The 24440-nt window shown below is 36.9% G+C and overlaps 1 protein-coding gene across 4 annotated transcripts; it reads right to left on the bottom strand.

Moving 5' to 3' along the window:
* Positions 1 to 97: 97 nt before the first annotated feature.
* Positions 98 to 24051, bottom strand: tspan5a (tetraspanin 5a). 4 transcript variants are annotated; one of them, XM_084109471.1, is made up of 11 exons: positions 23656 to 24051; positions 12829 to 12879; positions 11992 to 12138; positions 11384 to 11554; positions 10008 to 10133; positions 7655 to 7702; positions 6059 to 6175; positions 5209 to 5270; positions 3865 to 3953; positions 2624 to 2666; positions 98 to 2425 (listed from the first exon to the last, which is right to left on the bottom strand). In XM_084109471.1, the coding sequence occupies exons 1-9, from the start codon at positions 23737 to 23739 to the stop codon at positions 3881 to 3883; spliced, it is 879 nt and encodes a 292-aa protein (XP_083965597.1). In that variant the 5' UTR covers positions 23740 to 24051; the 3' UTR covers positions 98 to 2425; positions 2624 to 2666; positions 3865 to 3880. The 4 variants fall into 4 exon arrangements, with proteins under 4 accessions (XP_083965597.1, XP_083965598.1, XP_083965599.1 ...); XM_084109472.1 differs by having other exon boundaries at positions 98 to 2095; XM_084109473.1 differs by lacking the exon at positions 3865 to 3953.
* Positions 24052 to 24440: the final 389 nt, after the last annotated feature.

Raw genomic sequence — 24440 nt, 5'->3', positions numbered from 1 at the left:
GTCTTTACTATTACACTGACCAATATTTGTTGCTGAAGGGATTCTAAATTGACATTTACTATACTAAAGGCTCCTTAAAAGAAAAGCGAGACATAAACAATGTTAAAATCACTCTTAGTGAAGTTTAATGACATATGAGTGCTACATAGTGCGTTACAGAGTGTTACACCATCCAGCTGTGTTGGCATTGTAAAAGTGCTAAAATATCACTTCCATATTTACAACAAACAAACTTCTGATTAGTCCAGACATTACAGAAAAATACTGTCACGGCACGTTTTCCTCTTTAATCAGAAATTGTTTGTGAAAGATAAACATCTGAATAAGAAATGTTCTCTAATTTGTTAGTGCAAGGATCAAATGAAATGTTTAAATGACTTCCTGACCGTTTCAGTGATTTTAAGCTGCAAGATTTGCTTCATATATTTATTCTTAAGTGTGAAATGCAACTTAAGTGCATAAATGAACCAGTGTTAACAGGATAAACTAAAACAAAATAAACACATTGGCAATGAGAGAGAGAGCTTCACATTCTCCCAGAGATGATCGAGTGCGACAAACGATTTCCCATCAGTTTGAAGTCGTTTGTCAATTTTATCCGTCATTGTTTCAAAAAAGATTATTATTATTTAGGCCCAGATGTTTATCATGGAATCTTGGTCAATCTTTGCACACGTGTTTATTATTGAGTGTCATATTTGATACATCAGGCTTTTATGGCTCACATAGTATGATATAGTGAGAAAATATAGAGCTTATACAAGACGAGAGGACGGAAATAAAAAACACCTCAATTTTATTCAGAGCCCAAACTGAGCAAAAATATGCACTTTGCTGCAGTTACTGATACTTCTATGTCCAAAAAGATGAAATTCTGATAGCTTGTAATGTAAATCAATGAGATCTTTACAACAGACTAGAGACTACTGACATAAAATGAATATAAATGTCAGCTGTCACTCTATATCTGCAAATAAATGTCTCAGTAAGATGATATTTAAAACTTAGTTTTATGATCAAATCTCAAGTTTTTATTGTGGGGGCAAAACCTATAACGCAGTTCCATATGAGAGATGAACAAATAAAGCCTAATGGATTATATTTGATGCATTTTAACAGGTAGGTTCTGTTGATCAGTTCTCTCTAAGCTCACATTATTGCATTACTGATAACTGAAGTAACTAATTATGTTAATTCTTAACTTTGTATGGAAAACACGCATGTACTTATGCATTAAAGTGTAGTTTACTTATGTAATCGAGTGTAGTCACTCGATATAAAATCACATAAAATCAAAAACTCATTTGTTTATGTGACAAGGGAACATGAGCAGTAATGCTCACTGGTTTTATGGTGCATTGTAAGAATTTTTAGGGAGTGAAAGTTCAGTGAACTGGACATTGACTCCCTGGCCAGTGTTCTGACAGTGTTATTTTTAATTTTACGATGAGGCAAATGATGGTAAATTTTCTGTTGGACCTCTGTGAACAAACATTTGGTTGCACTTTATTTTACAGTACGTGCACTTACGTGTACTTACAGTGTACTTACCCACGAAAGCATTGGGGAATACACTTTATTTTAAGGTGACATTGTTACAGTGTAATTATATATTTAAGTACTGAGTAATATTAAGCAACTACATGTACTTACTATAGGGTTAGGGTAGGATTTGGATTTGGTTGAGGGTTAGTTGCATGTAATTATGCATAATTTACTGTTATTACTATTGTAAGTACATGTAACATATGTAACAAGGACACTGTAAAATGAAGTGTTACCGCATTGGGGAATATAAGGTAACTACATGTTACGGTTAGGTTTAGGAGTAGGTTCAGGGTTAGTTATTGCAATAACTATAATAAGTACATAGTATGCACATGGGGACCAGGACTGTAAAATAAAGTGCTACTGAACATTTTCTCACATGTATTACACGTGTTTTACACATAAAACACTCTAGAAAAAACAGCACTATTTACAGATGATAAAAGGTTATGGTTCACACACACACACACACACACACACACACACGATCCAGTGCGCTTGGCATCTTGTGTTAATCATTCGCTCCCTTCATCAAGCTGGCGTAGGCCTGTTTACAAAGAAAAAGTAACGTACAGGTTTGGACAATGCGACTAGATCACAATTATGTTTTCTATCAAATGAAATCTTTCTAGTTAGGTTGGTATTAAAGTCAGCATGAAACAGAAGTTGCGATAGCCTTTTCTTCCTTATTGTGACGTATAATTGTTTGTCCCATATTGTCCCTATTGAAACAGCTTCTGGTACAAGAAAAGAAATGTAGGCGGGACTTGGAATTGATTAGATGGTTGTGGTTTGCTATTGGTGGATCTCATGTGAGTGACAGGTCGCCCCGCCCTCACGCCAGTAAACGCATCATCGGAGAGGAGATGAGATGTTGCTGCAAGAGGGAGGGTATTTTGATTATGAGGGCATATGCATTCAAAAATCAAGATAAATCATTTATAATAAATACTGCTATATTCCATGGTGACTTTAACAGTATGAATATTATATCAGAATATTTACTTTCATACGTAACGTTTCATGCTGACTTTAAGGATTCCACGTTATGGAAGTGTATGAATGCATTAATTACCTGTGAGTGTCTGAACGACTAGCTGCCACTTCATGTGAACAAACTGCACAAGAGAAAGATATAAAAAGATAAACAACACGGGTCATAAACGGACGTCTAAAGCCAATGGTGTGAGGCCTCATTAGGAGTTGGCATTACTCCAGTGACTTTTCCAATAAAACCAAAGTAGGGCTCTTTATTTTTTTTAATGCCGACTTGACAAATGTGGCCTTGCATTAGAGAAATCACCATTGCAATCTACAGTGTGACGGAATGATTTTCAGCTAGAGAGGACATGACTGATGTGGGATGGATGGAAGGGTAGCAGCAAGGCCAGCTGGGATATCAAGGTTATAATGAGAGATGAAGCTTGACGCCAGACAGTCCGAGGAGCTAAACGGGACTAAAAGTGGGAGAGAGAATCTGAGGGGGTTAAAATGACAGTGATCGAGGAATGGGACACCTTTATGCATTTACTGCACTCGTCCTGCAGTGGGAGATCTCTGTGGGACTGGAACGTTGAGGAAAAGTTATCCTTATGAATTAAGGTCCCATTAGCTAATGCATTAACTAACAATGAGCAATACATTTGTTACAGTATTTATTCATCTATTTTAACATTAGTTAATATAAATACAACTGCTCACTGTTGGTTCATGTTAGCTCAGGTCCGTTAAATATTAAAATATACAACTTTTGAGTAATTGTTGAAAGTAACATTAATGGGATAGTTCACCCAAAACTAAAATGAAAATTCTGTCATTAGTTATTCACTCATGTCGTTCCAAACCCGTAAGACTTTCGTTCATCTTCGGAACACAAATGAAGATCTTTTTGATGAGTTTTCTGTCCCTCCATTGACAGCTACGCAACTACCACTTTGGACGCTTCAAAAAGTTCGTAAAGAGATAGTAAAACTAATCCATATGAACTCTTCAATTTGGAGGAATTGTCCAATAGTAAGAAAAAAAATACCATGGAAGTCAATGGCTACCATTCTTCAAAATATCTTCTTTTGTGTTCAACAGAAGACAAACTCATGTAGGGTTTGGAGTAAATGATGACAGAATTGACATTTTTGGGTGAACTATCCCTCTGAGAATGTGAAAGTGTAGCTTGTTTGATGTTAGTGAATGAACTTTTGATGAATGATGGCTGTTATGGGAGCAAGAACATTCACAAGCCCCCAAACAAGGAAAAACACAGCGGTCAGAATCTAGGTGGACACAAACACAACACAAGCAGGCATGTTACACACCCACCAGACGAACGCCTCCCTCAGGAGTACGCCGAGGCTTTCTTGCTGTAGTGGGGCGGAGGGCGGCGGGCGACGTAAGAGAGGGGCGGCACCCTGATGAAGGCATGGGGAGGAGAAGTGAAGTTGTGAAGCGAGTTGGCGTGATTATGACAGTGTGGGAGATAGTGAGGAACGGAGGACAGTGAGTGGAGGGGGTGTGTGTGTGTGTTGTGAGGAGTTTAATTGGGAGTAAATCACATTTACATCACCTTAAGGCAATGCTACACTACAGGTCAAAAGTTTGGAGTAATAATAAAGATTTTTTAAGTCTCTTAGGCTCACCAAGGCTGCATTTATTTTATTAAAAATACAGTAATATTGTGAAATATTATAACAATTTTAAAATAACTCTTTTCTATTGTGAAATATTTTCAAATGCATTCCTGTAATTTATAAAATAATAGTAGTAATTTATTCCTGTGGTCTCAAAGCTGTATTTTCAGCATCATCGCTCCAGTCTTCAGTGTCACATGATCCTTCAGAAATCATTCTGATATGATGATTTGATGCTCAAGAAACATTTCTTATTATTATTATCAATGCTGAAAATGAGTTTTTTTGCTGCTTGGGGCAAGTAAGATAAAAACAGAGAAAAGAAATCAATACTTTCATTCAGCAAGGACACATTAAATTGATCAAAAGTCACAGTATAGACATTTATAATGTTACAAAATATTTTTATTTCAAATAAATGCTGTTCTTTTAAAGTTTCTATTCTTCAAAGCAATAATAACTGAGCAGCAAATCAACATATTAGAATGATTTCTGAAGGATCATGTGACACTGAAGACTGGAATAATGATGCTGAAAATTCAGCAATAAATTACATTTTAAAATATGTTCAAATAGAAAACGGTTCTTTTAAATTGTAATATTATTTCACAATATTACTGTTTTTACTGTATTTTTTTTAAAAAGAGAGACTTTCAAAAACATATTTGTTTTAATTATTCCAAATGTATAGTCAATAGTATAAATGATTATAATTAATCATAATATTAGGTAATATAGCAGTATGTTTCCATTCAAGAGAGATAAGAGAGTTTCAAGCAAACATCTTTTTTTAAATTCCTGTTTTGTCCACATGGTGGCAGTTCTCGAAGCAAAAACTGTGAACTAAGAAAGGTTGTTTAGAGGTTTTGATAAGACTTCAGAAACATGCTTAGCCATTAACTGTATTAGAGCAGCAAGTCATTCGTGTGCATTATGAATCCACACATCAAAGCACTGGGGCGAAAGAGAAAAGCTGCTCGCTGTAGCAGAGTGCAAAACTAGAGCAGGAAGAGAAAATGCATCTGTGTGTTCTTACCAGCTGGCTCTCACAGCTTCAATATCGCTGACTAAATTTTGTGCAAGGCATATTCCAAATATCTGCGGAAAATAGAGTGAGAGAAACAGAATGAGTATAGATAGCAGATCCAGTCAGCACACTGCAAAAAAATGCTTTTCTTACTTGGGATTTTTGTCTTGTTTCCAGTCCAAATATCAAAAAAAGTATTAAATCAAGATGCATTTACTAAAGTAGTGAAATGCCATAAGATATTATGTCTTGTTTTCTGTGGAAATGAATCAAAATTAAGTGAGTTTTTGCTTAAAACAAGCAAAATTATCTGTCTTAAAGGGATAGTTCACCCAAAAATGAAAATTCTGTCATCATTTACTCTCCCTCAAGTTGTTCCAAACCTGTATGACTTTCTTTCTTCTGCTGAACACAAAAGAAGATATTTTGAAGAAAGTCGGTAACCAAATGACTGATGGACCCCATTGACTTCCATAGTAGGAAAAAAAATACTATGGATGTCAATGGGGACCAGCAACTGTTTAATTACCAACCTTCTTTAAAATATCTTCTTTTGTGTTCAGCAGAAGAAAGGAAATCATACAGGTTTGGAACAACTTGAGGGAGAGTAAATGATGACAGAATTTTCATTTTTGGGTGAACTATCCCTTTAAGACAGATAATTTTGCTTGTTTTAAGCAAAAACTCACTTAATTTTGATTCATTTCCACAGAAAACAAGACATAATATCTTATCTAATTTTATTTATCTAGTAAATGCATCTTGATTTAAGAATTTTTAGATATTTGGACTGGAAAACGGTCAAAAATACTAAGTAAGAAAAGCATTTTTTGCAGTGCAATCGCAGATGAAAGCATACCTGCAGCAGTGCGATTCCAATGAAGATCCCAGCCACTATTGTCAGGTTGTCCTGTAGCCACTTCTCAAACTGCGGCACACAGCCTTTGACATGAATGTATGTCTTCTGTTCTGCATCCTAATGAGTATTGAGGAACATCAAATTAGGGTCAAGCCTTTCCTCTTTCTAACTATGCACATGAACAGTCTAAAGTTGGGACACGCTTGAATTTAAGTTTCTCACTTCATCTTACAGACTCTTGACATGAAGAATTATGCGCATGTTGTGGTGACATTTTATTTTGCACTGTAAATAAAGATAGTTTCAAAGTTTGTAATGGAGTATGTTTTACAAGAAAATACTAGCTCAGTATATTTAAATCTATAAGTTTTAAGTTAACTTAAGTTAATAAATTAGGAAACTGCAAATAACTTTTAAATGTGTGCATATTTCAGTTTTTCTTTACTGTGCCTACGTACAGTATTTTGAATTACTTTACCGTTGTGTATAAAATGAATAACAGCTTCCTTCTTTTGTATTCATACATGTTAGGGGTGTAACGGTTCTCTGTAAAAAATAAATAAATAAATCTAACCGTATCCGTTCTCCACCCATGGTTCGGCATACACTTGCACCGCGGTTCATCTTAAATCTGACAACACATCTATAATAGCCTATGGTTTGTTAAAAATAACGCGTAAAACAAACAAAGTTCGGTTAATGTATGTTTCTTTCGATAGATACGCATTCTGACTTCCCAATACGTTACAACAGGGTGATCAAAAAAAAAAAAAAAACGTGGACAAAACAGTCACTCTTTGTAAACTTTGTTCAATAGGAGTGCCTATACTATAATATGACCAGTAATTATGCCGTCATCGTGTTGATAGCGCGCGAGTGCTGGTGAGACCTGAGCAGCACATTATCTGTGTTTTAACTAAACTCATTTAAACAATCAAAGAAGACGTGAAAGAGACTCATCCGAAACATGGAAAGCCGCGTCTTAAGTGAACATAAACAGTCGAGAAAGACAACGCATGTGTATCAGTATGAGTGTACTGGATCCGTGCATTACATCTTAAAGTGACAGCAGCCTAATATTCCTGCTGTGTGTTTTAAATGTTAATCAAACAACAAAAGACAAGGAAATCACTCACTCCTTTCGACTGAATAGCTTTTGTAACTTGTAATTTAATTCATAGAGTGAAGATTATATGCAATGTTATTTTACATTTGATTACTTGATTCAATTTCTGATACTTCTGTACAGTATCTTTGCTCTGTTGCATTTCTTTGTGCTGTTGCTTGTTTGATTATTTGTTCTTTTCTTTATCTTTATTTGACAGTAGTCCTTTTTTTTATAGCACATACCGAACCGTACAGAAACTGTGACCCTAAAACAGTGATAAAAACCGAATCGTGAGTAATCTGTACCGTTACACCCCTAATACATGACGTATAGGTCAGCCAAACCGGCCTTCATTTTGAGTCATGCGGTTCGTTACATTGACTGAGGTGAGGAGCAGAAGGCAGGGGAAACCGTGCCAGAGCCCGACACCTTCATTTAGCCTCAAACTGAGGGAGTGTGTGAAAAGTAAGACTGAGAGTAAGACTCACCGATTTTGCCCGAACGTCATACCCACACTGTGTGTTGATAACATCCTCCTGCAAAACAAGTCATTCATGTGGAATTAATGGAGGACAGTGGTAACATTTCAACTTTAAGGAAGTATGTTGACATTCAGAAGAATTCCAGTGTGGGTGGAGTGAAGAGATAAGAGTAGCTTCATCATTTTATAAAATCCCCCCGAACAAACTAGTCAACAGGATATGCACTATATTCACTTTAAATAGTTGTTCCTGTTTGAAATCAGTTCTGCTTTTTCATTTGTCCAGTGATTTCATTTGAACATTCTTGAAATGAACAAACTCTTTATTTTAGTGAAGTTATAGTAGGTAAATTACTCACTATTTGCTTTTCTTATTATAATTTACTGTGAATGAATCACATTACCGCCTGCAGTTTTCCTTCATGCTGAAATAATGAATGGCTGCATTCATAGAAAGGCTCGTAACTGAATCATTTATTGTCAATAATGATTATTTGTTATGAGTTAATAGCTCACAACAGGCCATAATTCCATCCTCTTTGCCATAGATGTTGTGCTTCCAGTGCCTGTTTATTGTCCGCAAAATGTTATTTTTACTCTGTCCACGTAGACCAAATCCTGTTCTATACTCTCCTTTTGTTTTGCTCTGTCATGTATTGTTTGCACTTTCCTCTCAAGCTTTTAGTCTCTCTTAAATCAGGAAAATAGTGGCATGCAAATTGTGCTTAGAAAAGAACTGCATTCATTTTGTTTTGGAGCAAGATGGCAAGTATCTCAGTGGTGAAAATGTCTCAAGTTTCTCAATTGCATCATATTTAATGTGCGCTTTTATGCTTTGTTTGGGTATTACCTTTCATGTAGTGTGTAATATAGCTGTTTGTGAATGTAAAAGACTTGTTGACATGTTGAGAAGACGCTGTTTTATGCGCTGCGAGAGCAAATCCACTTTGCATGCACCTCAAAAAAATGAGGACTTGGCTCGAATTGGTAAGGTAAAACTGACGCCATTGTTACTGTTATAATCACTGTTTATCAAGCGCTGAGGAAGATCCAGAGCTGAAATTCAGATATGATAATAGGTGTTTGGTTTCTGACACACGCTGTACAGTAAGTGGTAGACCAATCACAACAGACTGGGCCGTCTGACCAATCAGAGCAGAGTAGGCTCTCGGAAAGGAGGGTTTAGGGAAACTGAATCCTTTATCGAACCGTTTCAGACTGTGAACAAAAAGAGGCGATGCTGCAGTGTATATTATGAGAAAGTGAAAGTGTTTTTAAAATTCACCCATGTAATTTTTTTGGATCCATGTCAACCTATTGTAAGAGACTCCAAAACAAAATGAGAAACCTTTAAAACAGCATAATATAAAAATTTAATTAAAGCTGCAGTCCGTAGTTTTTCCTCTTTGTCGCCATCTCTGTTTGAAATCTGCAATTGCAGTTATTCGCAGAATTATCAACTTCACGTGGGTTGTGCCACGGCACGTCACAGCGCGGATGAATCCAATGTTTTGAGGAGAATGTGCGGCTGTCAGTCGCAGCGCCGGTGTGGATACTGGCATTCGCAATCACAGATTCTACTTTTTTGGAAGTATGACCAACATAAGAATTTTCACCAGAAAATGTATTCTGACCAAGTAACTAACATCCACTTTTGTTCTGTCCAACTAAGGGAAAAAAAGCATTGCAGTAAATCATGCTGATTAAATCTAACAATCGCTAATCATATCACGTCAAACCGTGCAAATTATACTTTGTTCTCAAATTGTTAATGTTAACAACATCAGCATTGTGTGACTACATTTAATGCCCTTCCGATATTTATCCTTGTTTTCGCATGGGCCCGGTTGCAGTCTCTTTTTTTCTGTAGCCACTCCGAAGTCTGAAGTCTTTTGCATTTTACAACGGGTGAATCTCCAGTTGTCACTGGTGATTGTCGTTTGAACCTTTCTGGATCCGCCATCGAATTGATAAGTTTAATTATATCAAGTGCTGTGAGAAAAGGCTATAAATCTCCACCTCCAACATCCTCACACTCATAGCCTACTAGCCGAAACACCTTCTTTATGTGTTCAGATGTGACGTAATGACGCAAAGACATGCTCGAATTTCCCGTGGAAATCCACCAGTACTGGAATTAAAAACATTATTACAAGCTTACCGTTTTGAATCGAGCTAAAGCAAGCAGATAGTTTTGAACACTGGCTGGTTATGTACTTGCTCAAAAATTTATTTTGGATCATTTTTAACCCAAAAAAGTTGAGTAAAGTAAAGTAAAGTAAAGTAAAGACTGCAGCTTTAAGTTACAAATAACACAAAGTTTCTATATATTTCAGTTTCCATATAAATGCATCTCTTACCGCTGGGTCTTTGGTGCAACAAGAGAAGGGCACGCCACATTTTTCTCGGCTGGGGTTGCTGTCTGTGCAGTTGAAGTAGATGTTGAGGTTCCAGTCATCTGCTCCAAACGCCCCACAACATTCCCACTAAAGAAACAAAAACATTGCCCGGCATGGAATTACATTACAATCTGGAATGCACTTTCATCATAAAATTTAGATCAAATTGCAATAATTTGGAATATTAGACACAACTCTATAAGGAAGTACAGTGAAAATACAGATGCATTGAATGCATTAGAATGTATCTGCTTAACACACATCAATGTCAAAGATGTGGCATAAGGCGCATGTTCCTTAAAGAAAGAAAACCTCGATCCCCCCCATGTTCTCCCATTATCCTAGTATATTATGTTGACATGCAGTGCTTTGCTATGTCTGTCTTCTTTATCATGCAAGGTCAGCAAGGAAATAACATGACAGCATCTGCCTGACTCTGATATCTAATTAAATCTGTCCTGAGGAAAAGTCATGTTCTGGAAACAGATCTGCAGTACAGAGCATAAAGCTGAAAAAAAAAACAATATAAGCTTCAGTTGTGCTGTGTGGCGCTGCACAAATGTACTGTTTTATTCCTCAGGAAACAAGTGCGATCGTTAACAGGAAACTGAACTTTCACATGTTATAATCTGTTATAAATGTCACTCTGTTAACAGAGTAATGCAGAAGAATGTTTAAAGAGATAGTTCACCCAAAAATGAAAATTCTGTCATTAATTACTCACCCTCATGTCGTTCCATGGACTTTCGTTCATCTTCGGAACACAAATGAAGATCTTTTTGATGAAATCTGAAAGCTTTTTGTCCCTCCATTGACAGCTAATTAGTTTTATGATCTCTTCATGAACTTTTTGAAGCATCAAAGTGGTAGTTGCATAGCTGTCAATGGAGGGATAGAAAGATCTCAGATTTCATCAAAAAGATCTTCATTTGTGTTTGGAACGACATGAGGGTGAGTAATTAATGACAGAAATTTCATTTTTGGGTGAACTAACCCTTTAACCTTCTAAATGTCGACATTTTTTAATAGCTTCAATAGCCTCGAAATAAACACAATTCCGAGCTGACAACTTACTATTCTAAGAAAAAGAAATGTGAACAGACAGGGATCTCTGTGAGTGGATAAGAAATCATCAAGTCATGCTGTTTCTATGGGAACTGCCTGTGTGCACTTCTGTGATGACATGTGGCACAGACAAACTGATAGTTTGCCTTTTTTCTCCTGTGCACACACACCTACACACTTTTAATCTTGTTTACGCCTTTCCTCATTTTCAGTTCCTAGTGTATTTTCTCTGCCTTTGTATTTGAGACGTGAGTTCTGGCCTTGAGTCTTACATATTCCTGAGTGAAGTCGATCAGGTTCTGCAAATCAATGTCATCTCTGTAGGCTCGTATGTTGTTGTTGATGAAAAAGTTGAGCTGATCTTTAATCCAGTCTTTAAAGACAAAGGCCAGGATGCCGGCTGTCAGCTCCAGGAAGAAGATTATCCCCAGAAACACAGAAAACTGGGAGAGGAGAAAGACAAATACACTCAAATTAAAGGTATAGTTCACCCAGAAATGAAAATTCTTAGAAAAATGAAAAGTTGTTCCAAACCTGTATGAATTTCTTTCTTCTGCTGAACACAAAAGAAGATATTTTAAAGAATGTTGGTAACCAAACAGTTGATGGGCCCCACTGACTTCCATATATTTTTGTTTTTAAAACAAAAAAACAATGGAATTCAATGGGGCCCATCAACTGTCTGGTTACCAACATTCTTTAAAATATCTTCTTTTGTGTTCAGCAGAAGAAAGAAATTCATACAGGTTTACGATGAACCAAAGCATATTATAACAATTGCACAAACACCTATGCATTTAAGTGTTAAAAAGGCATTACAAGTCAGTTTTGCATGAGGCTACACCAACTCCTAATAAGAATCAAAACTTGGAAAACGTACAAACTTGAGCAGGAGGGTGTTTTCCCTCAGGGCCCCGATACAGCCTGCAAAACCCAGGATGAACATCACCCCTCCCACCACCAAAAACAGCCACACTGGGTCAAATCCACCCAGATCTGTGATGGAGGAGATATTCGAGAGAACTCCCTGAGGAAGAGAGCGAGAGAGAGAGAGAGAGAGAGAGAGAGAGAGAGAGAGAGAGAGAGAGAGAGAGAGAGAGAGAGAGCCGACTGGGCTTTAATTAGCTGAATTGCTGTTCCAATCTGTTTCGAATGTGGTTGTTTGCAATTACAGCAGATACACATATTTGCAAATATTCCCACTTGTGTTCTTTAAAAGTTACAAATATGGCACAGAAAATGCAAGAGCCACATTGATCAAGAATACACAGACACACACAATATATCCATGTGTGTTTATACATATTTGTGTGTAAAAGACCAAATGGAGCATTGAGTGAAAAATGTAAATAATATTTTCAGTCTTATATTAAACTGTCTAAAAATGTATTTTTTATGGTCCACCCTACATAGCACATTGGTAGATAAATTAAATAATAATAAAAATGAACTCGTTGCCAAGATAACATTTCGAAATGGCAACAATATATATATATATATATATATATATATATATTTTATATATATAATCAAAATATTAATAAAAACTATAATAGTAGGTCTATGTAGGTCTCCAACAAACCACTGCAGCTCATCTATTTAATGTGAAGAACATGGGACATCTCAACTTCACATGTTTGAATGAACCATATTTGATGATTATTAAATAAAGATGTATTTTATGCATTATGCATTAGATACTTTTTTTTTTGCTCACCTTCTCATTCCATGCCCACAGTCCGATTCCAAGGAAAGCCACTCCAAGCAACTAAAACAAGAAAGATATGGCATTGCTCTGGTCAAATTGATTCATTAAAGGGACAGTTCACCCAAAAATAAAAATTCTGTAATTCTGTCCTTTGGTAATCTTCAAAACACAAATTGGGATATTTTTAATGAAACCTGAGAGATGTGTCTGTCTGTTTTTGGATATTACAGTATGCATGCATTGCACATCGGAAAAAGATTCTTGATGATTTGAACAGATGGATTAAAGGTGCAGTATGCATTTCCTGAGAAACACTTGAGATTTAAAACAGACACCTAAACAAACACACCCTTCCCTTCGTTATGCTCTGCGAGAAACACTTGATATTTAAAACAGACACCTAAACAAACACACCCTTCCCTTCATTATGCTCCGCCACCCAAAAAACAATGTAGGACAAAATATGAATTTAGAATTTAGAAGTTCACAAAACTGACAGATTTTAAGTAATCTGAATTGTTTCATTGTTTTGAGGTTTATGAACTTGTTTCTTTTAATTTAGACGAACTTAAATTTGACTGAAACTGGGCTGGGATTCCCAGCATGCTTTGCCATGACACCCGAAAGGGAGAATAAATGCAAAAAATTAAGCGTTATATAATGTTTTTGTGCAAGATTAATGTTAACTGATTAATGTTACTGATTACCTCTAAAATGACGAGTTTGCCAACTTGTTCTGGTTTACAGTGAGGCCTTAAACATTAGTGGTCTGTAAAAGGTGCTTTGCTATCAGTTCAAAACTATTTTAGGTCCATTTTGGGTTCTTTAGAGTGTCAGTAAATAGGAAAGCAACTCTTATCTGCTTCTTATATCCAACTCTGAACCCACAATGCTTTTCTCCAAAGTACAGCCTAATGTTTCCATTTCAAAACTTCTTTGCCGGTGAGATAATACTGAACATTAGAGATAAAAAGCATTTTATCAGATTTCCTCAGCCTGACCACAAAATAGGTCATGGCCATTGAATGTAAAAGCTGCCAACCTCCATTTCTCTCTTCAGGTCTTTTTAATAATTTCAACAGCTTTTCATGTTACACCATGACATTTCTGCAATCTGCTTTTTCATGGTGGCATCTGAGCAGACATCTGGTTCTTCCCATGAGACGTATGTCCTCATTATGTCCATAGGGCAGTGATTCTGCAAGCCCTTCACAACTAGAGAACATGGCTTTTGTTTCTAACCTTATTTCTTCATATACTATGATTTTTTGTTAATTAAACACATATGCATTGTGTTCATATTTACTTTGTTGCTCACAAATTCTCTTGCAGCAATACAAATACATCTAATCCATGCAAAGAAAACAACTTTGGGGTTACAAATTTGCAAGTTATTCCTCCAAATAAATGTATTATTGCCAGGTTTTTATTTCACTAAATTCTGTTATGTACATTTGAAAGAAACAGGAACAATTTACCCCGAAAATTCACGGATTCATTCTTCAATGGCCAAATAAAGAAAAAGAGCAATAAGTGGGAGGAGACACATGGACCTTAACGTCAGCAATGCCATTCTACATATATTCATTACCGATTTCAAACATGAGCACGATGTGTCATTTCTTTTCAGAGGGGTCAGGACCTTTAGTTCGAACACCTTGTATATCTCAAGGCCGCAGAGACACCTCTAGTATTTCATTCACTATTCAAAAAAACATTCACAGCTACATTTCACCAAGTCGTTTCAGTCTAAACGGCCCTGTTTTTCTCTCATAACGCTTCATATTTTCATCTACAGAGCACCATCTGTGCGTCGGACTATGCCTCACACAAGGGTTTTTGTGTACATGAATTACTCAAGACAACAGTACAGTGATTGTGGTTCCAGCAATGGCGTGCACAGACCTCCGCCGCTGCAAGGGGGAAATCACGTTCCCATTTTTAACCCTCTGTTGACATCGCATTCCCCAATAGACCTTATTCAGAGCAGTGCCATGACAGGTATGAAAGCGAGGCTGGGAGGGATAGACTTATCAATGGCAAGCCGCTGTATAAAGCAGCTCCTAGATCACTTATCATTTTCCACAGCTCATTTTGTCTACTGAAATGCACTGGAAAGATATTTTTGCAGTGTTTCGTCAGCAGAAAAAAATCCAAAAACACATTAAATATCAGTACAACCCAATGAAGAGATGCATGTCATTCCCTCACAGCCTTGCTTTCATTCCCGTTAAAAATCAAAGATGGCGCTGCTGTGAATAAGTTCTATATGACCGAAAGGGAACTTTACTATTAGCGATTAATATGTGCATGCCACTGGTGTACAGTCCTGTAATTCTCTTACTGAAAAATAAACTCTCACTCAGATGATGTACAATCGTACTACATTGAAAAAAAAATGGTGTAGGATTTACTTTGAAACAATTTTCACTCAGAAATTGCTAGTCAATTCTACAAATATGACAAAGAAACGACAAGTAACATTGAATTAAATTTGAAAGTAGTAAGTAGAAAGACTGAAATAGATATAGTATTTTTTGCAACCTCGAAAATGTCTTTATAATCCACAGTTCTGAAACATATAAACATATACAGTCAAACCAAACTTTATTCAGACACCTTCAACATTTCTCACATTATCACAGTTTATTCGCTATAGTGGTAATACAATATGACAAGAACTCAGTTATCAAATCAGTTGATATTTCACTGGTTTTGGCCATCCTTCTGTTAGACTGTCTCACAAATGAATTGGGTTGAATAGCTGTCATTTGTCAGCTGTTAAATTTAAGTACAGAATTAGATCATACCAATTTAGGTCAACCAATTACCAAGCAATGCTTAATTTTGTTCAGACTGTGGTGTAAAAAGGTCGCATTAGCAATAAGAAAAATATACACTTAAGCAAAACATGGTCAGGTCAAAGTGTCTGAATAATTTTTGTTCCCAAATTTTTATAAATTACACTGGTAGTCCACTGTATGAAGAATTTTTGGGTATAATATGTCACAGTTTACTTTATTTTGCTATCCTCACTTACATAAATGAACTATAGTATCCTGCACCCACTAGTAAAAACATATCAAAAATTATATCTGGTGTATGAAGACTTTTTGGTTTGACTGTATTTGTAGCCTGGTTAAAACCAGACCCTTCTCAGTTGAAACTGAGTGTAGGGTCTGGCGAAGCTATGTAGACAAATCATTTCCAAAGGGGCGTCACCAACCGACGTAGCTCAAATTCCTCTGGGCGCAATTGGATAGTCTTAAAACCAATCAGATCGATGAAGGAGATGACGTATGCAGAGCGACGGAGAAACATCTGTTGTTCTTTGCTCCGGTTTTAACGAAAACGGTAAGTTTAAATCACTCGAAACCATACTCGAAACAGACGCGATAACTGATTTGAACGAGTGATGTTCCACGGCGGCATCCATCTTTGTAATGAAATCTCCTTCAACATCGCTGCGCTGTCGTCATCATGTAAATCCCTCCCCCAACGTTTCTGATTGGTGCCGCGAGAAATTAGTTTGAATGGGCTCTTCTCCAGACTATCCTGGAGAGAGAATTAAAATTCGCCGGAAGTAGTCTGGGTTTTCCCAGGCTACTGTATTTGCTAAAGGCAGCATAAAATGAAAATTATATTTTCTAAATGAATGTTATAGATCACATTGTAAACAATTCATCCGTGCTTTTATTTATTTTTTGACCTCGTAATGTTTAATCAAAATTTCAAACTTAATCTTCCGCTGAAAACATCAGACTTCTCTCTGGTGACGTTTGCTGCCCACATCTCAAAATCAAATCTACAACCGTTTCATAGAGCCAAGTTCCCGCCCTACATTTTCTTTAATCCGTTACACTTGGATGAACTTCACAATCCGAAAGAAAAGTTCTGTTGCTACTTTCGTTTCATTGGGATTTCAAATATTGATTTAGTCTCATTAAGGAATTAAATTTTATTTTATTTTTTATTCATTTGTTAAACGGTTTCTAATAGAGGGAGACCTTGAGAGTGAAGCATGAAGTAGTTTCTTGGACTTGTTTACAAAAGCTGAAGTTGTGTGGTGAACAAAGGCTCCATTCATTCCCATCCAACTTTGCACGGCACAATGGCAGCAAACCGGAAAAAATGCCGCTGTTTAAGCATCACAGGGTGTTGTTTGTGATATTAAAGCTGCGTGTCTCTGTGGACTGTCAGGATAAATGGACATTCCTTCTTACAGCCAGAGCAAACATGCAATATTATGATCACTATCATCCAGATGCTCCAGTAAAGCTTAAGCATAATGGTTATCCTGCACTCCCTATAAGATAGAAAATAATATAGCCTAAGATTACTGCAAAGATCATTTCCAGCCAGTCTGGTCAATGTATGGCCAATAGTCAATGTAGAACATAGTACTTGCATTATTTTTAATATATTCCATAAAATTAAGCAATTTAACCTTGCATAAACATGCTAGGCACTAATTTCAACACGGGAATGAATTATTTTTATATTTTACTGCATGTTTTGCTGAAATTCTCATTGCCGCAATGCATCCGTCCAGCTATGTCTGAATGCGGAGACATCGAGAGTGAAGCATGAACAACAATTTATTGTCTTATTTTATATATATATACACTCACCTAAAGGATTATTAGGAACACCATACTAATACTGTGTTTGACCCCCTTTCGCCTCCAGAACTGCCTTAATTCTACGTGGCATTGATTCAACAAGGTGCTGAAAGCATTCTTTAGAAATGTTGGCCCATATTGATAGGATAGCATCTTGCAGTTGATGGAGATTTGTGGGATGCACATCCAGGGCACGAAGCTCCCGTTCCACCACATCCCAAAGATGCTCTATTGGGTTGAGATCTGGTGACTGTGGGGGCCATTTTAGTACAGTGAACTCATTGTCATGTTCAAGAAACCAATTTGAAATGATTCGAGCTTTGTGACATGGTGCATTATCCTGCTGGAAGTAGCCATCAGAGGATGGGTACATGGTGGTCATAAAGGGATGGACATGGTCAGAAACAATGCTCAGGTAGGCCGTGGCATTTAAACGATGCCCAATTGGCACTAAGGGGCCTAAAGTGTGCCAAGAAAACATCCCCCACACCATTACACCACCACCACCAGCCTGCACAGTGGTAACAAGGCATGATGGATCCATGTTCTCATTCTGTTTACGCCAAATTCTGACTCTACCATCTGAATGTCTCAACAGAAATCGAGACTCATCAGACCAGGCAACATTTTTCCAGTCTTCAACTGTCTAATTTGGGTGAGCTCGTGCAAATTGTAGCCTCTTTTTCCTATTTGTAGTGGAGATGAGTGGTAACCGGTGGGGTTTTCTGCTGTTGTAGCCCATCCGCCTCAAGGTTGTGCGTGTTGTGGCTTCACAAATGCTTTGCTGCATACCTCGGTTGTAACGAGTGGTTATTTCAGTCAAAGTTGCTCTTCTATCAGCTTGAATCAGTCGGCCCATTCTCCTCTGACCTCTAGCATCAACAAGGCATTTTCGCCCACAGGACATCCGCATACTGGATGTTTTTCCCTTTTCACACCATTCTTTGTAAACCCTAGAAATGGTTGTGCGTGAAAATCCGAGTAACTGAGCAGATTGTGAAATACTCAGACCGGCCCGTCTGGCACCAACAACCATGCCACGCTCAAAATTGCTTAAATCACCTTTCTTTCCCATTCTGACATTCAGTTTGGAGTTCAGGAGATTGTCTTGACCAGGACCACACCCCTAAATGCATTGAAGCAACTGCCATGTGATTGGTTGATTAGATAATTGCATTAATGAGAAATTGAACAGGTGTTCCTAATAATCCTTTAGGTGAGTGTATAACCTTGGGCAGTGCATAATTGGCACGTTGGTTTTGGTTCACGTTTATGTTTCATGTATTTTATTTTAAAGTTTAGTCAGTCATTGTAATGTGATCATGTCATGTGCTTCCCTAGTCATGTGTAATGTTCTGATTGGTTGTTTTGGTCATGTGTTCATCAGTTCTGTTTTGTCATTGGTTGATTGTCTTGCTCATGCTCAGGTGTTTCTTGTTACTCATTAGTCCTTGTGTATAAATAGCCTTCATGTCCATGGCTGCGTTTACACTTGGCATTAACATGTGATCACCGTGATCCGATCAAGCAGATCGGACCATAAGCCAATCAGGCCATGGTGTGTTTACACCTGTCCACATCAAGTGGCTTCTGTATCTGGATAACAGATCGGATCTCGCATCAAAAAAAAAAAGCAAAGTCGACCTGAAGTGATGGGTTTTCTTTTAAAAACAGTTTTCAGTCGGGGGACATTTTACAAATCTCACAAAATGAGGAGGATGAAGAGGCTACAAGTACTAATAATGTAGACAGATGCCTTAATGGAAACGGTACAGAGAAACGTATGGGTCCGAGAACGTTGCCAGCTATGCTGGGAAAAACGTGCGTTCTTTACGGAAAATAAATGGTTCTGCAAATTTTGGGTGTGAAGGCAAACATTTCAGTATATTTGCGATGTATATATTAATGACAGTGGGCGGGGTTTTGGTTGACATCCACCTGTGAATGCAGACAAGATGGCTGATTGCGTTTACATTACACTGAGAGCCGATCACAATGCGTCCTCGACTACCTCCGAACCTGGACACGCTGATCGAATAACATTCCGATCAGAAGCGCGTTAGACAACATCCGGATACAGGTCGCATGTTAATGCCATGTGTAAACGCAGCCCATGGTCCATTTTGTTCAAGTTTTGTTAATAAAAGCTGCACTTGGGTTTTCAATTCAACTCCCCTTCAGTGGACATGTGGTAATGTTATTTTGCCTTATTCACTTGAGGAAAAATATAGCATAATGTGTACACTAGTGGTGGGCAGATCAAGGCTTTGTGAAACACTGAAACAGTTGAAGCAAACGTGCCGTATTGTGTCGAGGCTTCGAAACAATCCGACACCCGTCTCCACTGTGACCCCTAGTGGTCAGAACAGTGTAAATGCAACAAAAACCCAGGCCAAACATGCATAAATACACCTTTTACAAATCGATTGCAATTTTTTTATTGAATGTAAAATCTTTCAAAAACAATTATCTAATCATCTAATAAAATGATCAAGTGTCTATATGTTATTTTATCAATTGTCAGGGTTTGGTTTGTTTGTTCTATGAATGGCTCAGCTAAACAGGCCACTAAGAGACTATTAACTACCATTATTCATTTTAATTATACTAATGTCTTATTAAAACAAAATGTATAAAACTGATCAGGTAAAACCCACAGTGGTTCTCAGTGCCTCCTCATGATTCATGGGTTGACAGAGATCATCGCACCCAGCGGTGAACCACTGAAATTTCAAAGTGTTTCGAAACAGTTATGGCGTAATGAAGCTTTGTTTACTGAAATCACGACTCTGGCAGTTTGATACACGCACTGAACCACAGATTCGGAACAAAACATTCGTAAAGGTTTCGAAGCTTCATGAAGCAGTGTTTTGAAATTGCCATGACTACTGTACACAACCTTTTAGTTTGTTCTTGTTCACCATTTATCATCATCACCCTCACACTCTTGGTGGAAATGACATACACCTCAGTGAAAACATTCTGTATAGTATAGCCAGAAAAATGTCATGCAGAAACAAAGGAGTACTTTGAATTGAGGAACAAGCTAGCCAAGCCTGACTCACTTTCAATTTGGAAATTTATTCAGACTGTGCTGAGATGACAGCAATATTTTTGAGGTGTGTTATATGCTATCATGCTGAAGTAAAATTGCTATTGCTTAAATTAATATTGTTGTTCAGTGCACAACTATATTGTACATGCATTATCCATCTGTATGCAAACGTGCCTATAAAATCAACTGTACAAGACTATAGTGCACTGACTCTAACTATAGGCTTTAATTAGCAGCACTTTCGGATATAGGCTAGCCTATAAGGGAAATTACATGTTTCATTATGAGTCATCTGTCAAAAAATATGTAAGCTGTGTCAAAACCCCCAATGTGTTAATCCAAAAAAAGAATGTAAAAACAAAACAAAAAGCAGTACTAGGGTGAGATCATAACTGCAAATTCTGCCTTCAGTGTCCAGTTGTTGTGTAGTACGTCATGAGTCAACAGTAAACATACAGTAGCTAATGTAGCAAGTGGTTCATTGTAAATGAGTTCTGTAAAGTAGCACAGTGAACGCTCAATAATACCGCCCTCATTATTATTGAACATCAGAGTTCATGTGAAAGGATGAGCGTCCCAGATAATTAGTGAAAAGTAGGTGAAGGGAGCAAAGTGATCTATCTTGTAAGACTAAATCTTACTACATTAGGCTATAGGAGTGTTGTAACACGGGCTGAGTTGTAACATGATCAATTTAACCAATTATAAAAGCCTCCTGGGGAGACAATAAAAGGTGTGTGACTCATAATAATTTTATGTTTAGTTCATAGTTTGAATGGGACTCACATAAAATGGGACAGTAGCTGTTTCCATTCAAATTTGCAAATTTAAATGACGCATAAAATTGGAATATTGCTTTAAACATTTGCGCATAAAGCAGCATCTCCATCCCATGTGTTCAAGAGAACAAAATTGCCACTTCCTGGGAAACTGGCGCAAATTATCTATAGAAAAAAAATCGAGGAAGCCACTGTGGCAATTTTTCCATACATCATAAATGACTTGTGTCTCAGAGCAAACAAACGAAACAATAAACACTCATGTTCTCTTACATTCGGATGCCTGTTTTTTGGGAACGCAATCATGGGAGATGCTATTGAGAGGGAACTATACCAAATCATTTTGATGACAGATTTTGGCTCAGGCCAAAGAAAGACCAAACCAGTAACGACCACTTCAGAACGACCAAACTAACATTTTAGATGTTACTGTGCTATGCGATTGGTCCACCTTGTCCAGTTATCCAAATATTCTGTAAATGTGTTAACATCGTAGTTTAAGCGCATGTCTTCTTATTGGATGAGAAATTTATCCACCTCATTTTTAGCATTTATGCGCATCCTGATGTTTCCATCCAGCATTTTTTTTTTAATGCGATATCCCAAAATGCGCATACAAATAGGTGGATGGAAACATAGCTAGAGACCAACATTTGCCCCAATTGGCATAAAAGTTGGTAACACTTTATTTTAATGTGATGTAGATACACAACCATAACTCTATAGTAAGTACATGTAGTTAATATTACTCAGTACTTATTTGAGTAAGTACAATGTAACTATGTCACCTTAAAATAAAGTGTAAAAAAATTATGTTATAAAAATTAGTCAGGGCACTTATTTTCGCCTGGCTGTAAACATGAACAAACAATTTAGGTAATAGCCAAAGACAGGCATTTAATCATCAGACACTGACATTATTTTATTTGTCACTTGATTTACATATAATAAACGTGACCACAAAAATATATGTTTTGTATATAAAAGCCAAATTACAATTCTGGTTCCTCGAGATGAACCTAATTAGATTGCACCCCTAAAAATCCCCATAGAAATGACTTTAAAAATTACATTGGAAAATTCACTCACTGATTAAAATGTTTTTTTTTATTATTTAAAGTTTGTTTTATATGTTTACGATTTAAAATATTTAAAATTAAAGGTGGTAAGTTGGGGTAGGCTATATTGAACATGGCATAATATATAATTTTGAATTAAATTAGAATTATATTAATGCACAAAACTAAAATGAGTGCATTACTGCAAATCTAATAGTGTTACAACTCACCCCTCAACAGTTTAGAGATAAACTATATTTTGAAATAACTATAACTATATAATTTGAAGCAGATAAACGTGAATTATGTTATAACAAAGTTATAGACATACAGCACAACAACACTTACAAGTTACAGACACTGAAACACAATGTTTTACTCTTTCAGTGCTTTTGAAATAACTGCATTTTCCGAGTTATAATCTCTTGTCACTCCAGTCATTGCATATAATCCAGGATAAGGATACATGTGTTCTTCCATGCAGTAACCCATCAAACAGGGATTGCTCAGTGCGCTCAGGAATTTAGCTAACCTTCTGGTAAGGTTCTCTAAAGGTTATGAAAATATGAAATTTCCAGTAATGTTATTGGAACGTTTGTTCAACGTCATGTGGTCTTTGTGTTCTCAAAACGTTAGCGCGCGCCCACACACACACAAAAACATTATTTATACATCGTTCGTCTAACATTTTACTAACGTTACTTGTTTTAGAATGTTTCGTGAACATTCAAATGTAACGTTCCTATGTTTGCATTATGATAAAAAAATAAATAGAAAAATGTTAGAAAATTGTAGAACCAAGAAAAACGTTTTAAAAACATTTAAAACACTGGAGATTTTGAAAAACGTTAAGAAAGCATTCAGAAATAACGTTTTCAGAACTTAAATGGAACGTTAGCAAAACATATTTCTGTTAGTTGGGAAGGTCAATGCATTGCTTCACAGGAGAGAAAGCCGATTATCTGTAGTACGCACTTGACTTGACTCGGCGGCTGGCATGAACATCTGAGACAGATAAACGAGTGGAAGCGATAGCAAAGAAATGAGTTATATTAGTTACATTAACACGAAACGGAACCAGGGGCTCCTGCTGCCTGCTCAGCGTAGAATAATCGATTGGTCTTAATTTAATCGACAAATTATGCCTGTCTTGTACAGTACACCGGCTTCTCGCATTTCAAACAAACGGAACAAAGGAAATTAATTGACCGACCTGCGAAATACTCATATATCAGGTGAATAAACTCATATAATCAAGCGCAATGACATAAAGAAACAATGATACACACAAAGAAATGGTGGTGCACACACAAAGCACTTACCCAAAATATTATGTTAAATCCAAATATGAAATATTTAATGCAGCAGCTGACTTCTTGACCCTTGTAATGCTTTCCTGACATCATTGGCTCGTTTTCTCCAGCACAAACTACTGGCTCACATAAAACCCGAAGCAGGTTCAGTTTAGTATTCCGTTCTTAGGACATCGATGTCAAACTGTCCCAGTAATCTTGTTACCCGCATAAAAGAAACATAATGCTGACCACTTTCAACAGCGCCTACGTAAGGTACAATGCCGACTGTCATTTATAAACAAATCCGCTGACTTAAACACTGTATATCTCGAAATAACTGCCCCTTCTTCACTGCAATTAGTTCACATCGCTTTTTTTACCACTTGACATGGCTGCTTTGATTGACAGCACCAGTAACCAATCAGCTGTTGTGCCTGGGTTTTTCCCTCAACCCTCCCCCACCAGGATTCCCCTCCTCTCACAAGCACGCGCATGAGTGATTTTAGACAAGCGGCGTGCACGCGCAGTATCGCTCAATTTTCGTAAACTGCATTTTAAACAGTGAAATAAATGCTGTCTGAATGCGGGAGAGGAGAAGATCAGTGCCTTAACATCGCCTTTCAGGAAGAGAACACTGAAATATTGTATAAATATTTGCTATTTTATAAACTAAAATGCTATGCTTTTCATTATTAGCTTTAGATTAGATTATTGTTTTATATATATTTTTTAAAGGAGACCTCTAATTGTTTTATTATTCTATATGTTATATGTTATTTGTAGTAGCTTTTTGTTATCTTTGTGTGTATTTG

This window comes from Abramis brama, assembly GCF_963993115.1.
Source record: "Abramis brama genome assembly, chromosome: 3".
In the NCBI taxonomy this organism is placed as follows: domain Eukaryota; kingdom Metazoa; phylum Chordata; class Actinopteri; order Cypriniformes; family Leuciscidae; genus Abramis; species Abramis brama.
The sequence above is the reverse complement of the archived record's forward strand: the minus strand, read 5'-3'. Positions and strand labels throughout refer to the sequence as shown.